Raw genomic sequence first — 18,158 nt, 5'->3', positions numbered from 1 at the left:
CGGGTGTCAGGGAACCACAGCGAGGCAATCCAATTCATGCTAATTAAGTCTCCTCAGGTTTTCCTGCGGGCTCGGATGCTGCCCCTGGACCTCTCCTCCATTCCCCCAGACCTCTCCTCCATTCCCCCGGACCTCTCCTCCATTCCCCCAGACCTCTCCTCCAGTCCCCCAGACCTCTCCTCCATTCCCCCGGACCTCTCCTCCATTCCCCCGGACCTCTCCTCCATTCCCCCGGACCTCTACAACATTCCCCCGGACCTCTCCTCCATTCCCCTGGACCTCTCCTCCATTCCCCCGGACCTCTCCTCCATTCCCCTGGACCTCTCCTCCATTCCCCCGGACCTCTCCTCCATTCCCCTGGACCTCTCCTCCATTCCCCCAGACCTCTCCTCCATTCCCCTGGACCTCTCCAACATTCCCCCGGACCTCTCCAACATTCCCCGGACCTCTCCTCCATTCCCCCAGACCTCTCCTCCATTCCCCTGGACCTCTCCTCCATTCCCCTGGACCTCTCCTCCAGTCCCCCAGACCTCTCCTCCAGTCCCCCAGACCTCTCCTCTATTCCCCCAGACCTCTCCTCCATTCCCCCAGACCTCTCCTCCATTCCCCCAGACCTCTCCTCCATTCCCCCAGACCTCTCCTCCATTCCCCCAGACCTCTCCTCCATTCCCCCGGACCTCTCCTCCATTCCCCCGGACCTCTCCTCCAGTCCCCCGGACCTCTCCTCCAGTCTCGCATAGTACCAGGACCTCCGGGATGTTTTCAGTAATGCCTGGCCCACTTCACGTCCTCCGCACTGGTATACCCACTGACTGGTTTACCAACTGACTGGTTTACCTACTGACTGGTTTATCCACTGACTGGTTTATCCACTGACTGGTTTACCTACTGACTGGTTTATCTACTGACTGGTTTATCCACTGACTGGTTTACCTACTGACTGGTTTACCCACTGACTGGTTTATCCACTGACTGGTTTACCTACTGACTGGTTGATCTACTGACTGGTTTATCCACTGACTGGTTTACCTACTGACTGGTTAATCTACTGATTGGTTTATCTACTGACTGGTTTACCCACTGACTGGTTTACCTACTGACTGGTTTACCCACTGACTGGTTTATCCACTGACTGGTTTACCTACTGACTGGTTTATCCACTGACTGGTTTACCTACTGACTGGTTTATCTACTGACTGGTTTATCCACTGACTGGTTTACCTACTGACTGGTTTATCTACTGACTGGTTTATCTACTGACTGGTTTATCCACTGACTGGTTTACCTACTGACTGGTTTACTTACTGACTGGTTTATCTACTGACTGGTTTACTTACTGACTGGTTTACTTACTGACTGGTTTATCTACTGACTGGTTTACCCACTGACTGGTTTATATGCCTGTGAGTGTGCTTGCATGTGTGTGTGTGTGTGTGTGTGTGTGTGTGTGTGTGTGTGTGTGTGTGTGTGTGTGTGTGTGTGTGTGTGTGTGTGTGTGTGTGTGATAGTGTGGAGAGACTGAGGGTTGCGTTACTCAGAGTGACAGCCAGAAAGGTGACATTGCCACCTGCCCGGGAGTCGGGCGCCAGCCGCGTCGTAATTTAACTGTCTCGTTCCTGTTACCTTGATCAACTACAGGATAACAGAAGTGTTCCCTCTGTCTCGTTTTCCCTTGAACGAGCGACTCAAAATGTGTGCGTGTGTGTGAGTGTGTGCTTGTGTGCCTCTGCGTGTGCCTGTGAGTCTGCTTGTGTGTGTGTGTGTGTGTGTGTTTGTGTGCGTGTGTGTCCATGTGCATGTGTTTGCGTGTGTTTGTGTGCGTGTGTGTGCATGTGCATGTGTTTTTTTCGTGTGTTAGTGTGTTTGTGTGCGTGTGTGTGTCTGTCTGATGGGTGATGGATAGTTTACTGCCTCCCAACCTGTTCTCACCACCACTAGTTTACAACTTCTACTCTTTCCTCCTCTCTCATTATCCCCCTCTCCTGTTCTCTCACTTGGAGCATCACCTTAGGTCATAAACTACTGCAGAGAGAAAAAATAGAGAACCACTTTAGAAAAGAAAGAGAGAAAGAGAAGAGAGAGAGAGAGAGAGAGAGAGAAAGAGAAGAGAAAGAAAGAGAGAGAGAGAGAGAGAGAGAGAGGAGAGAGAGAGAGAGGAGAGAGGGGGAGAGAGAGAGAGAGAGAGAGAGAGAGGAGAGAGAGAGGAGAGAGAGGTGGAGAGAGAGACGGAGACGGAGACGGAGACAGAGACAGAGAGGGGGATAGAGACAGAGAGGGGGATAGAGACAGAGAGGGGGATAGAGACAGAGAGGGGGATAGAGACAGAGAGAGAGAGAGAGAGAGAGGGGATAGAGACAGAGAGGGGGATAGAGACAGAGAGGGGGATAGAGACAGAGAGGGGGATAGAGACAGAGAGGGGGATAGAGACAGAGAGGGGGATAGAGACAGAGAGGGGGATAGAGACAGAGAGGGGGATAGAGACAGAGAGAGAGAGAGAGAGAGAGAGGGGATAGAGACAGAGAGGGGGATAGAGACAGAGAGGGGGATAGAGACAGAGAGAGGATAGAGACAGAGAGGGGGATAGAGACAGAGAGGGGGATAGAGACAGAGAGGGGGATAGAGACAGAGAGGGGGATAGAGACAGAGAGGGGGATAGAGACAGAGAGGGGGATAGAGACAGAGAGGGGATAGAGACAGAGAGGGGGATAGAGACAGAGAGGGGATAGAGACAGAGAGGGGGATAGAGACAGAGAGGGGGATAGAGACAGAGAGGGGGATAGAGACAGAGAGGGGGATAGAGACAGAGAGGGGGATAGAGACAGAGAGGGGGATAGAGACAGAGAGGGGGATAGAGACAGAGAGGGGGATAGAGACAGAGAGGGGGATAGAGACAGAGAGGGGGATAGAGACAGAGAGAGAGAGAGAGAGAGAGGGGATAGAGACAGAGAGGGGGATAGAGACAGAGAGGGGATAGAGACAGAGAGAGAGAGAGAGAGAGAGAGAGAGAGAGAGAGAGAGAGAGGGGAGAGAGAGACAGAGAGAGCGAGAGAGAGAGAGAGAGAGCGAGAGAGAGAGAGACAGAGAGAGCGAGAGAGAGAGAGAGAGCGAGAGAGAGAGAGAGAGACAGAGAGAGCGAGAGAGAGAGACAGAAAGAGAGAGGGAGGGAGAGAGACAGAGTGTGGAGTGTTTCACAATACAGAACAGGTATTTCAGCAGCTCCATGTTCACGAGTCTAAAATCATACAATAAACAGCCTGTGAAAAATGGAATCAAATTGTAGTGAAACCAGGAACCTTGAGGAATGACATCAAAGACCTGCGCCAAGAAGCAGCAGACTGGAAAGGAGGGAAGGAGGGAGTGAGTTTGGAGGGTAGCTACCAGACGCTTAGTACCTACATGATGTGAAACACACAGACACACCCTGTGCCAATAAGGTCCAGACCTCAGTTTAGGGGTTGAGGCAGGATTAGCAGGGCAGCAACACAACTCTGCAGTATTAAGGTCCAGACCTCAGTTCAGGGGTTGAGGCAGAATTAGCAGGACAGCAACACTACACTACAGTATGTCAATATCTCATAACCATGACTAATTAGATCCATGAGTCACAACAGCAACTCAATCACTGCTATCAGTTAACACGTACTGTAACCATCTGGAGAGAGAGAGGAGGAGATTGTTACAACACTGTTTAAATATAATATGACATTTGTAATGTCTTTATTGTTTTGAAACTTATGTATGTGTAATGTTTACTGTTAATTTGTATTGTTTATGGAGAGAGGGAGAGATGGAGAGATAGAGGGAGGGAGAGATGGAGAGATGGTGAGATGGTGAGAGGGAGAGATGGAGAGAGGGAGAGAGGGAGAGGGAGAGAGGGAGAGAGAGAGGGAGAGAGGGAGAGGGAGAGAGGGAGAGATGGAGAGGGAGAGAGAGGGAGAGAGAGAGAGGGAGAGAGGGAGAGGGAGAGAGAGAGGGAGAGATGGGAGAGAGAGAGGGGGAGAGAGACAGACAGACAGACAGACAGACCACTCACTGAGCCAGCCACGCACCCTGCCAGCAGTGACTGGGTTGTACTATTAAAGCTGATCAGGCTGGCTGAGCATTTCACTGTAGCCACGTCACACCTTGGGCATGGTCTTTCCCTAGACAAGAGCCAAAGATGTCACAGTCCGACGCAGATAGAAAGACGATAACATGACGGGGAACCCAACCATCTACCTTCCCAGATGCGTCTATCTTCTCTGAGCACCGTTTACAGACTGGGTGCCGTTGGAGTAGACTGCTGGGTGCCGTTGGAGTAGTCCACTACTGTTTCGTGCGCTCTCCTCTCCTCTGCACGCCTCCATCCCTTCCCTTCCCTCGGCAATGTTTTGTTTCGTTCTCCCATTACCCAACCCCGCCGTCTGTCATTTATGAACTTTTAGAGCCGCTGTGCAACAGTTTCTCCGCACCCAGTGCGCGGAAGACTATGAAGACCACGCGGAAATGCCGCGCTCTGCTCTCGGTTGGACTCAACCTGGTCGCGCTGTTTTTTTCCACCACCGCGTTCATTACGACGTACTGGTGCGAGGGCACTCAGCGCGTCCCCAAGCCCAACTGCAGCAAACAGCGGCGGCACAACTGCATCGACAACGGCACGAACGAGACAGACAAGAGCAAGGTCCACTACAGCTGGGAGACCGGAGACGATCGCTTTCTGTTCCGCCGTTTCCACACCGGGATCTGGTACTCCTGCGAGGAGAACATTCACGGTCCAGGTGAGATGATAACGTTTCTGTTAGTTCGACGCGCTCAGAATGAGTCATTGGAACTATTTAAATCCGGTTGAATGTTGAAATCGGATAAATGGGTTGAAATCACAACTCAAATCTAAGTTTATTTGTCATATGCAACAGGATCCAATGGGATGTAAAACGGTAGTATGTTTACGTGCGAGCTCTTCTCTCAACTGTGCACGTTGCAGGAATTATATCAAAACGTTTCAATAAGTAGGTTAATTAAAAAATAAGAATAGGATGTTGGTATGATGCATCCTCTTAACAAAGTGTGCTGACAGTGAAAGGGAACATCTGCTGTTTACTGTCTTCTATAGGCTCCGTTTAGAACATTACGACCAGAACAATCAGACAGTTATTAGTTCAGGCGGCAGGGTAGCCTAGTGTTGGGCTCGGAACCAAAAGGTTGCAAGTTCAAACCCCCGAGCTGACAAGGTACAAATCTGTCGTTCTGCCCCTGAACAGGCAGTTAACCCACTGTTCCTAGGCCGTCATTGAAAATAAGAATTTGTTCTTAACTGACTTGCCTAGTTAAATAAAGGTATAAAAAAACAACATTCTCACATTGATTGATCTGCGACGTGTATGGACGCTGCATACACTCCCTCGTCAATATCTCCCGCGGTACGCAGTAACTCATATGAGCTCATCGACAACACTTCAACAACAGGTTTACTCTCAGACTCAGAAATGGAATTAATTGTATTGGTCCATACACAGTTGCGCAGATGTTATCACAGGTGCAGAGGAATGCTTGTGTTTCTAGCTCCGACGGTGCAGTAATACCAAGCTATACATAACAATAGGCACATAATCCACAATGTCAAACGAAAGAAATGACGAACATGTCAGAGCAATGACAGGGTCTTGAATATATATTTAATTTCTTAGTTTTATAACTTTTTTGATGATGTTGTTTTGTGTTGCTAGGTATTATCACTGCACTGTTGAGGCTAGAAACACACTGCAGATCAAATACGTTTCATATACTGTCCATACTGTCAATACACACCTTTATATATAAACGGTGTCTAAGACTAGAACACAGTTCATATGAGGTAGGTATAGCCAGCCGTATGTAAACATGACTAAAGTGACCTGTGTTCAATGACTCTATACATAGGGCAAAGCAGTTTCTAAGGTGCAGGGTAGAGTAACGGGTAGCCGGATAGAAACAGTGACTACTGTTCAGGGCAGGGTACTCGGAGGAGACCGGCTAGCGGTGAATGTTTAACAGTCTGGTGGACTGGGTATAGAAGCTGTTTTCAGTCTCAGCTTTGACATTGCTCATCCACAGATTTATATATTCTCATTCCATTCCTTTACTTAGATTTGCGTGTATTAGGTATTTGTTGTGAAATTGTTAGATATTACTTGTTAGATATCGCTGCGCTGTTGGAACTAGAAGCACAAGCATTTCTCTACACTCGCAATAACATCTACTAAACGCATGTGTACTGTATGTGACCAATAAAATGTAATTAGATTTTTAATTTGATTTACTACTACCAGATGGTAGCGGGTTGAACAGGCTGTGGCTCGGCTGGCTGAGGTCCTTGATGATCTTCTTGGCCTTCCTGTGACACAAGGTGGTGTAGGTGTTCTGGAGGGCTGTCAGTGTTTCCCCAATGAGGTGTTGGGCTGACCGCACCGCCCTCTGGAGATTTCTGAGGTTGTGGACGATGCTATTGCCGTACTAGGCGATGACACAGCCTGACAGAATGCTCTCAATGGTGCATATATATACATTTGTGGGGGTCTTAGGGCCCAAAACTATTTTTTTTTTTTAGCCTTCTGAGGTTGGAGAAGCGCTGTTGAGCCGACTATCTGTGTGAAGGGACCATTTCGGTTGACAGTGATGTGCATGCTGAGTAATATGACGTTTGTCACCCTCTCCACTGCAGCCCCGTCAATGTGGACGGGGGAGTGCTCTCTCTGCTGTCTCCTGAAGTCCACGATCAGCCCCTTCATTTGGTTGATGTTGAGGTAGAGGTTATTTTGCTGTCACCACTCTGCCAGGGCTCTCACCTCCTCCCCGTAGATGGTGTCATCGCTATTGGTAATCAGGTCTACCACTATAGTGTCGTCAACAAACTTGATGATTGAGTTGGAGACGTGCGTGGCCATGAAGTCATGGGTGAACAGGGAGTACAGGAGGGGGCTGAGCACGCACCCCTGTGGGGCGCACATGTTGAGGATCAGCGTAGTGGAGGTGTTGTTGTCTACCTTCACCACCTGGTGGTCAGCCCGTCAGGAAGTCCAGGACCCAGTTGCACAGGGAAGGGTTCAGACCCAGAACCCTGAGCTTAGTGATGAGCTTGGAGAGGCACTATGGTGTTGGAAGACTGAGCTGTAGTTGATGAACAGATTTCTTACGTTGGTATTTCTCCTGTCCAGATGGGATATTGTCAGTGTGCAGTGCAATGTCGATTGTTATTGTATATAAACTGTTGCTCGTGGTAACGTGGCAGCGCGCTCCGAGAATAAATTCTGTTACCTATTATTGGAAAGACTGGTCTCCGTCTATTTTATGCAAACAAGAATCTTACAAATTCTCATAAAATAGATTTAAGGGAATTCAATTAATGAAAACATATTGGAATAACTAAATTACAGTAACAGAAATGCAATGTCGATTGCCTTGTCCATGGATTTGTTGGGGCGGTATTGCGAATTGTAGTGGGTCTAGGATGCCAGGTAAGGTGGAGGTGATATGATCCTTAACTAGTCTCTCAAAGTACTTCATGATGACAGAAGGGCGATAGTCATTTAGTTCAGTTACCTTCGCTTTCTTGGGTAAAGAAACAAAGGTTCCGCAGCGTGGTTGTCTTTCCCTTTATAATCTGTGATTGTCTGGGATCCCTGCCACATACGTATTGTGTCTGAGCCGTTGAATTGCGACTCCACTTTGTTCCTGTACTGTCATTTTGCCTCTTCTATTGTCTTACAGGGGGTCATAGCTGGTCTGTTTGTACACGTCTACGTTCCTAGTCACCTTGCCGCGGTTAAATGTGGTGGTTCGCGCTTTCAGTTTTGCACAAATGCTGCCTAATCTAATCATCACAGTGCGAACAACATCCTCTATACACTTCCTGATGAATTCAGTCACCGAGTCAGTGTAGACGTCGATACTATTTTCAGAGGCAACCCCGGAACATTTCCTCTGATGATCAAAACAATCTTGAAGCATAGATTCCGATTGGTCAGACCAACTTTGAACAGTCCTTATCATGGTAACTTCCTGTTTGAGTTTCTGCTTATATGAGGGAAGCAGCAGAATGGAGGTATGATCTGATTTGTCATAGAGAGGGTGGGGGGAGGGTCTTGTAGCCACCCCAGAATGGAGATATGATCTGATTTGCCACAGAGAGGGTGGGGGAGGGTCTTGTAGCCACCCCAGAATGGAGGTATGATCTGATTTGCCAAAGGGAGGGCATGGGGAGGGCCTTGTAGCCATCCCAGAACGGAGGTATGATCAGATTTGCCAAAGGGAAGGCAGGGGGAGGGCCTTGTAGCCATCCCAGAACGGAGGTATGATCTGATTTGCCAAAGGGAGGGCGGGGGGAGGGTCTTGTAGCCATCCCAGAACGGAGAGTAGCAATGGTCAAGAGTTGGTGTTGCACGTGTAGCACAGAAGATGTGTTGATAGAATTTTGGTAGCGTTTTGTTCCTCAGATTTCCTTTATTAAAGTCCTACAATAAAGGTGGCCTCAGAATATAAATTTCTCAGAGAGAGAGATTGTGTGTGTGAGAGAGAGATAAGAAAGAAAGAAAGAAAGAGAGAGAGAGAGACAAACACACACACACACACACACGCACGCACACACACACACACACACACACACACACACACACACACACACACACACACACACACACACACACACACACACACACACACACACACAGGCAGAGCTTTATGGGAGCTGTGAAAAGCCAATGTAGTCTGGTGAGCACTATCTGGCCAAGTCCTTCTAATTGTTTCAAACCTAACCCAAGCCTTAACCCTGACCATAACCACACTGCTAACCTAACCCAAGCCTTAACCCTGACCATAACCACACTGCTAACCTAACCCAAGCCTTAACCCTGACCATAACCACACTGCTAACCTAACCCAAGCCTTAACCCTGACCATAACCACACTGCTAACCTAACCCAAGCCTTAACCCTGACCATAACCACACTGCTAACCTTATGCCTAACCCTAATCATAACCACTCTGCTAACCTTATGCCTAACCCTGACCCTAACCACTCTGCTAACCTTATGCCTAACCCTGACCCTAACCATAACCACACTGCTAACCTTATGCCTAACCCTAATCATAGCCACTCTGCTAACCTTATGCCTAACCCTGACCATAACCACTCTGCTAACCTTATGCCTAACCCTAACCATAACCACACTACTAACCTTATGCCTAACCCTAACCATAACCACTCTGCTAACCTTATGCTTAACCCCGACCCTAACCACTCTGCTAACCTTATGCCTAAGCCCGACCCTAACCATAACCACACTGCTAACCTTATGCCTAACCCCGACCCTAACCACACTGCTAACCTTATGCCTAACCCTAACCATAACCACACTGCTAACCTTATGCCTAACCCGACCCTAACCACACTACTAACCTTATGCCTAACCCTAACCATAACCACACTGCTAACCTTATGCCTAACCCCGACCCTAACCACACTGCTAACCTTATGCCTAACCCTAACCATAACCACACTGCTAACCTTATGCCTAACCCCGACCCTAACCACACTGCTAACCTTATGCCTAACCCTAACCATAACCACACTGCTAACCTTATGCCTAACCCGACCCTAACCACACTACTAACCTTATGCCTAACCCTGACCCTAACCATAACCACACTACTAACCTTATGCCTAACCCTGACCCTAACCATAACCACACTGCTAACCTTATGCCTAACCCCGACCCTAACCACTCTGCTAACCTTATGCCTAACCCTGACCCTAACCACTCTACTAACCTTATGCCTAACCCTGACCATAACCACTCTGCTAACCTTATGCCTAACCCTAACCATAACCACTCTGCTAACCTTATGCCTAACCCTGACCCTAACCATAACCACACTACTAACCTTATGCCTAACCCTGACCCTAACCATAACCACACTGCTAACCTTATGCCTAACCCCGACCCTAACCACTCTGCTAACCTTATGCCTAACCCTGACCCTAACCACTCTACTAACCTTATGCCTAACCCCGACCCTAACCACTCTGCTAACCTTATGCCTAACCCCGACCCTAACCATAACCACACTGCTAACCTTATGCCTAACCCTAACCATAACCACACTACTAACCTTATGCCTAACCCTGACCCTAACCATAACCACACTGCTAACCTTATGCCTAACCCCGACCCTAACCACTCTGCTAACCTTATGCCTAACCCCGACCCTAACCACTCTGCTAACCTTATGCCTAACCCTGACCCTAACCACTCTGCTAACCTTATGCCTAACCCCGACCCTAACCATAACCACACTGCTAACCTTATGCCTAACCCCGACCATAACCACACTACTAACCTTATGCCTAACCCTAACCACTCTGCTAACCTTATGCCTAACCCTAACCATAACCACACTACTAACCTTATGCCTAACCCTAACCATAACCACTCTGCTAACATTATGCCTAACCCTGACCCTAATCATAACCACTCTGCTAACCTTATGCCTAACCCTGACCATAACCACTCTGCTAACCTTATGCCTAACCCTAATCATAACCACTCTGCTAACCTTATGCCTAACCCTGACCATAACCACTCTGCTAACCTTATGCCTAACCCTAACTTTAAATTAAGACCAAAAAGCTTATTTATGTTTTTTTTATAATTTTTGAGGGTACAAACAATTTGGACTTTGCAGCTTGGCCATTTAGTGGGAACCCAGTGTTCTCTCCTCTCTCTGGGCTGGTAGGCTGGCAGTACTCCACACACAGCTGTCCTATGTTATCTGCCAGGCAAGCAGGCAGGGTGTGTATGTATGCGTCTTTGTGTGTGTGTTTGTGCTTTGTGTGTGTGTGTGTGTGTTTTATGTGTGTGTGTGTGTGTGTGTGTGTGTGTGTGTGTGTGTGTGTGTGTGTGTGTGCTGGCGGCGCGCTGTAGGCAGCCTCTGACAGACTGGGGCTCCGGCAGTCTCCTGCAGCTGTGGATACTGGTCTTCCTGGGTCTTCCATCTTGCCACTGGAATATCACCTTCCGACAGTGAAGTAGTGTCCTTGGGGATTTACACACCTTCAGCGGCTCTTTAAAAAAACTTCCTTTGCGCGGGTATCCACTTCTGACCTCGCTGAAGCCATCAACCGCAAACCGGACTAAAGTTTGGTGGCATTGGGGTGTCTGGTGATGGGGGCAGGATTGAATGCACTGGGAGCCCTTTTCATTTATAAATTTAAAAAATGTATTTAACCTTTATTTAACTAGGCAAGTCAGTTAAGAACTAATTCTTATTTACTAAACGGCCTAACCCGGCCAAACCCGGACGACGCTGGGCCAATTGTGCTCTGCAATATGGGACTCCCAATCACAGCCGGATGTGATGCAGCCTGGATTCAAACCAGGGACTGTAGTGATGCCTCGTGCACTGAGATGCAGTGTCTTAGACCACTGTGCCACTCAGCAGCCCCAACATTAAGTCTAGTCTTGGACTGAAACACATTCTCAATAGAAAATCTCCATTGAAAGTGCTTTTTAGACCATGAGTATAGGCTTAATCTGTGTCTGGGAAACTAATACAAATTATAACATGAGAATACACATTAGAACATGAGAATACACATGAGAACATGAGAATACACATTAGAACATGAGAATACACATGAGAACATGAGAATACACATTAGAACATGAGAATACACATTAGAACATGAGAATACACATTAGAACATGAGAATACACATTAGAACATGAGAATACACATTAGAACATGAGAATACACATTAGAACATGAGAATACACATTAGAACATGGGAATACACATTAGAACATGAGAATACACATTAGAACATGAGAATACACATTAGAACATGAGAATACACATTAGAACATGGGAATACACATGAGAACATGAGAATACACATTAGAACATGGGAATACACATTAGAACATGAGAATACACATGAGAACATGAGAATACACATTAGAACATGAGAATACACATTAGAACATGAGAATACACATTAGACCATGAGAATACACATTAGAACATGAGAATACACATTAGAACATGAGAATACACATTAGAACATGATAACACAAGAATACACATTAGAACATGACAACATGAGAATATACATTAGAACATGAGAATACACCTTGTTACATGAGAATACACATTGTAACATGAGAATACACATTAGAACATGATAATTCACATTGTAACATGAGAATACACATTAGAACATGACAACATGAGAATATACATTAGAACAGGAGAATACACATTAGAACATGACAACATGAGAATATACATTAGAACACGACAACATGAGAATACACATTTGAACATGAGAATACACATTAGAACATGAGAATACACATTAGAACATGATAACACGAGAATACACAATAGAACATGAGAATACACATTAGAACATGAGAATACACATTAGAACATGAGAATACACATTAGAACATGACAACATGAGCATACACATTAGAACATGAGAATACACATTAGAACATGAGAATACACATTAGAACATGAGAATACACATTAGAACATGACAACATCAGAATATACATTAGAACATGACAACAACAGAATATACATTAGAACAGGAGAATACACATTAGAACATAAGAATACACATTAGAACATGAGAATACACGTGAGAATACACATTAGAACATGAGAATACACATTAGAACATGACAACATGAGAATATACATTAGAACATGAGAATACACATTAGAACATGAGAATACACATTAGAACATGATAACACGAGAATACACATTAGAACATGAGAATACACATTAGAACATGAGAATACACATTAGAACATGACAACATCAGAATATACATTAGAACAGGAGAATACACATTAGAACATGAGAATACACATTAGAACATGACAACATGAGAATACACATTAGAACATGAGAATACACATTAGAACATGAGAATACACATTAGAACATGAGAATACACATTAGAACATGAGAATACACATTAGAACATGACAACATCAGAATATACATTAGAACATGACAACAACAGAATATACATTAGAACAGGAGAATACACATTAGAACATAAGAATACACATTAGAACATGAGAATACACGTGAGAATACACATTAGAACACAAGAATACACGTGAGAATACACATTAGAACATGAGAATACACATTAGAACATGAGAATACACATTAGAACATGACAACATCAGAATATACATTAGAACATGACAACAACAGAATATACATTAGAACAGGAGAATACACATTAGAACATAAGAATACACATTAGAACATGAGAATACACGTGAGAATACACATTAGAACATGAGAATACACATTAGCCCATGATAATGCACATTAGAACATGAGAATACACATTAGAACACGAGAATACACATTAGAACATGAGAATACACATTAGAACATGAAAACACAAGAATACACATTAGAACATGACAACATGAGAATATACATTAGAACATGAGAATACACATTGTAACATGAGAATATACATTAGAACATGAGAATACACATTGTAACATGAGAATACACATTGTAACATGAGAATACACATTAGAACATGAGAATACACATTGTAACATGAGAATACACATTAGAACATGACAACATGAGAATATACATTAGAACAGGAGAATACACATTAGAACATGACAACATGAGAATACACATTCGAACACGACAACATGAGAATACACATTAGAACATGAGAATACACATTAGAACATGTGAATACACATTAGAACATGATAACACGAGAATACACAATAGAACATGAGAATACACATTAGAACATGAGAAAAATACACATTAGAACATAAGAAATCACATTAGAACATGAGAAAAATACACATTGGAACATAATACTATCAACCCAATCTCCAAATAAAACCCCAAACTGTGGTGTAACTCCAGCAACAGAGTTACACCACGGCTTGACGCTTTCATTACACCATGTGGTGGTTACTACGAGATTCCATAGGTGTTATTTCATCGTTTTCATGTCTTCACTATTATTCCACAAGGTAGAAAATAGTAAAAACAAAGAAAAACCCTTGAATGAGTAGGTTTGTCCAAACGTTTGACTGGTGCTGTATGTCACGCAGCTGAGATACCAGCCGGTGTAAATGACCAGTGGAACGGTGTTTTATCCAGGTACTTGCCGACGTGAGTTCCATCCCACTTGATTGGTTCCATCCCACTTGATTGGTTCCATCCCACTTGATTGGTTCCATCCCACTTGATTGGTTCCATCCCCCTTGATTGGTTCCATCCCACTTGATTGGTTCCATCCCACTTGATTGGTTCCATCCCACTTGATTGGTTCCATCCCACTTGATTGGTTCCATCCCACTTGATAGGTTACATCAACCTTGATTGGTTCCATCCCACTTGATAGGTTACATCAACCTTGATTGGTTCCATCCCCCTTGATTGGTTCCATCCCCCTTGATAGGTTACATCAACCTTGATTGGTTCCATCCCCCTTGATTTCCTTTCCAATGGGATAGCAGCGTGTAGTATTGGTCGTCACCATCTGGATGTCACCATGATACAGTCGACTACACAGCGGGGACAGTTTGAGCTGCAAGATGGCAACACAACAACAAGGGGACAGTGTCCTTCGCTCCCGCTTGCTGAGCATTGCTCTCCAGCTGTAAAGAGAGGGAAGTAGCTAGATAATGTAGTCAATATCAGATCAGTGAGGAGAGGGAAGTAGCTAGATAGTGTAGTCAATATCAGATCAGTGAGGAGAGGGGAGTAGGTAGATAGTGTAGCCAATATCAGGTCAGTGAGGAGAGTGGAGTAGGTAGATAGTGTAGTCAATATCAGGTCAGTGAGGAGAGTGGAGTAGGTAGATAGTGTAGTCAATATCAGGTCAGTGAGAAGAGTGGAGTAGGTAGATAGTGTAGTCAATATCAGGTCAGTGAGGAGAGTGGAGTAGGTAGATAGTGTAGTCAATATCAGGTCAGTGAGGAGAGTGGAGTAGGTAGATAGTGTAGTCAATATCAGGTCAGTGAGGAGAGTGGAGTAGGTAGATAGTGTAGTCAATATCAGGTCAGTGAGGAGAGTGGAGTAGGTAGATAGTGTAGTCAATATCAGGTCAGTGAGGAGAGTGGAGTAGGTAGATAGTGTAGTCAATATCAGGTCAGTGAGGAGAGTGGAGTAGGTAGATAGTGTAGTCAATATCAGGTCAGTGAGGAGAGTGGAGTAGGTAGATAGTGTAGTCAATATCATTTACATTTACATTTAAGTCATTTAGCAGACGCTCTTATCCAGAGCGACTTACAAATTGGTGAATTCACCTTCTGACATCCAGTGGAACAGCCACTTTACAATAGTGCATCTAAGTCATTAGGGGGGGGGGGGGGGGGGGTGAGAAGGATTACTTATCCTATCCTAGGTATTCCTTGAAGAGGTGGGGTTTCAGGTGTCTCCGGAAGGTGGTGATTGACTCCGCTGTCCTGGCGTCGTGAGGGAGTTTGTTCCACCATTGGGGGGCCAGAGCAGCGAACAGTTTTGACTGGGCTGAGCGGGAACTGTACTTCCTCAATGGTAGGGAGGCGAGCAGGCCAGAGGTGGATGAACGCAGTGCCCTTGCTTGGGTGTAGGGCCTGATCAGAGCCTGGAGGTACTGCGGTGCCGTTCCCCTCACAGCTCCGTAGGCAAGCACCATGGTCTTGTAGCGGATGCGAGCTTCAACTGGAAGCCAGTGGAGAGAGCGGAGGAGCGGGGTGACGTGAGAGAACTTGGGAAGGTTGAACACCAGACGGGCTGCGGCGTTCTGGATGAGTTGTAGGGGTTTAATGGCACAGGCAGGGAGCCCAGCCAACAGCGAGTTGCAGTAATCCAGACGGGAGATGACAAGTGCCTGGATTAGGACCTGCGCCGCTTCCTGTGTGAGGCAGGGTCGTACTCTGCGGATGTTGTAGAGCATGAACCTACAGGAACGGGCCACCGCCATGATGTTGGTTGAGAACGACAGGGTGTTGTCCAGGATCACGCCAAGGTTCTTAGCGCTCTGGGAGGAGGACACAATGGAGTTGTCAACCGTGATGGCGAGATCATGGAACGGGCAGTCCTTCCCCGGGAGGAAGAGCAGCTCCGTCTTGCCGAGGTTCAGCTTGAGGTGGTGATCCGTCATCCACACTGATATGTCTGCCAGACATGCAGAGATGCGATTCGCCACCTGGTCATCAGAAGGGGGAAAGGAGAAGATTAATTGTGTGTCGTCTGCATAGCAATGATAGGAGAGACCATGTGAGGTTATGACAGAGCCAAGTGACTTGGTGTATAGCGAGAATAGGAGAGGGCCTAGAACAGAGCCCTGGGGGACACCAGTGGTGAGAGCGCGTGGCGAGGAGACAGATTCTCGCCACGCCACCTGGTAGGAGCGACCTGTCAGGTAGGACGCAATCCAAGCGTGGGCCGCGCCGGAGATGCCCAACTCGGAGAGGGTGGAGAGGAGGATCTGATGGTTCACAGTATCGAAGGCAGCCGATAGGTCTAGAAGGATGAGAGCAGAGGAGAGAGAGTTAGCTTTAGCAGTGCGGAGCGCCTCCGTGATGCAGAGAAGAGCAGTCTCAGTTGAATGACTAGTCTTGAAACCTGACTGATTTGGATCAAGAAGGTCATTCTGAGAGAGATAGAGGGAGAGCTGGCCAAGGACGGCACGTTCAAGAGTTTTGGAGAGAAAAGAAAGAAGGGATACTGGTCTGTAGTTGTTGACATCGGAGGGATCGAGTGTAGGTTTCTTCAGAAGGGGTGCAACTCTCGCTCTCTTGAAGACGGAAGGGACGTAGCCAGCGGTCAGGGATGAGTTGATGAGCGAGGTGAGGTAAGGGAGAAGGTCCCCGGAAATGGTCTGGAGGAGAGAGGAGGGGATAGGGTCGAGCGGGCAGGTTGTTGGGCGGCCGGCCGTCACAAGAAGCGAGATTTCATCTGGAGAGAGAGGGGAGAAAGAGGTCAGAGCACAGGGAAGGGCAGTGTGAGCAGAACCAGCGGTGTCGTTTGACTTAGCAAACGAGGATCGGATGTCGTCGACCTTCTTTTCAAAATGGTTGACGAAGTCATCTGCAGAGAGGGAGGAGGGGGGAGGGGGAGGAGGATTCAGAAGGGAGGAGAAGGTGGCAAAGAGCTTCCTAGGGTTAGAGGCAGATGCTTGGACTTTAGAGTGGTAGAAAGTGGCTTTAGCAGCAGAGACAGAGGAGGAAAATGTAGAGAGGAGGGAGTGAAAGGATGCCAGGTCCGCAGGGAGGCGGGTTTTCCTCCATTTCCGCTCGGCTGCCCGGAGCTCTGTTCTGTGAGCTCGCAATGAGTCATCGAGCCACGGAGCGGGAGGGGAGGACCGAGCCGGCCTGGAGGATAGGGGACATAGAGAGTCAAAGGATGCAGAAAGGGAAGAGAGGAGGGTTGAGGAGGCAGAGTCAGGAGAAAGGTTGGAGAAGGTATGAGCAGAGGGAAGAGATGAAAGGATGGAAGAGGAAAGAGTAGCGGGGGAGAGAGAGCGAAGGTTGGGACGGCGCGATACCATCCGAGTAGGGGCAGTGTGGGAAGTGTTGGATGAGAGCGAGAGGGAAAAGGATACAAGGTAGTGGTCGGAGACTTGGAGGGGAGTTGCAGTGAGGTTAGTGGAAGAACAGCATCTAGTAAAGATGAGGTCGAGCGTATTGCCTGCCTTGTGAGTAGGGGGGAAGGTGAGAGGGTGAGGTCAAAAGAGGAGAGGAGTGGAAAGAAGGAGGCAGAGAGGAATGAGTCAAAGGTAGACGTGGGGAGGTTAAAGTCGCCCAGGACTGTGAGAGGTGAGCCGTCCTCAGGAAAGGAGCTTATCAAGGCATCAAGCTCATTGATGAACTCTCCGAGGGAACCTGGAGGGCGATAAATGATAAGAATGTTAAGCTTGAAAGGGCTGGTAACTGTGACAGCATGGAATTCAAAGGAGGCGATAGATAGATGGGTAAGGGGAGAGAGAGAGAATGACCACTTGGGAGAGATGAGGATCCCGGTGCCACCACCCCGCTGACCAGAAGCTCTCGGGGTGTGCGAGAACACGTGGGTGGACGAAGAGAGAGCAGTAGGAGTAGCAGTGTTATCTGTGGTGATCCATGTTTCCGTCAGTGCCA

General features: G+C 46.8%; 1 protein-coding gene across 1 annotated transcript in view; it reads left to right on the top strand.

Annotated features, from left to right (window-relative positions):
- The first annotated feature begins 4,153 nt into the window (after positions 1-4,153).
- gsg1l (gsg1-like) overlaps positions 4,154-18,158 on the top strand; it is a 47,251-nt gene continuing 33,246 nt past the window's right edge. Inside the window, exon 1 of the mRNA XM_064985736.1 lies at positions 4,154-4,757. Coding sequence (XP_064841808.1) covers positions 4,469-4,757 — 289 coding nt within the window. The 5' untranslated portion in view covers positions 4,154-4,468. The remainder of the gene's footprint in view (positions 4,758-18,158) is intronic.

The sequence above is a fragment of the Oncorhynchus masou genome, chromosome 14 (assembly GCF_036934945.1).
Source record: "Oncorhynchus masou masou isolate Uvic2021 chromosome 14, UVic_Omas_1.1, whole genome shotgun sequence".
Taxonomy (NCBI): domain Eukaryota; kingdom Metazoa; phylum Chordata; class Actinopteri; order Salmoniformes; family Salmonidae; genus Oncorhynchus; species Oncorhynchus masou.
Note: the sequence above shows the minus strand (reverse complement) of the source record. Positions and strands in the feature narration are given on the sequence as shown.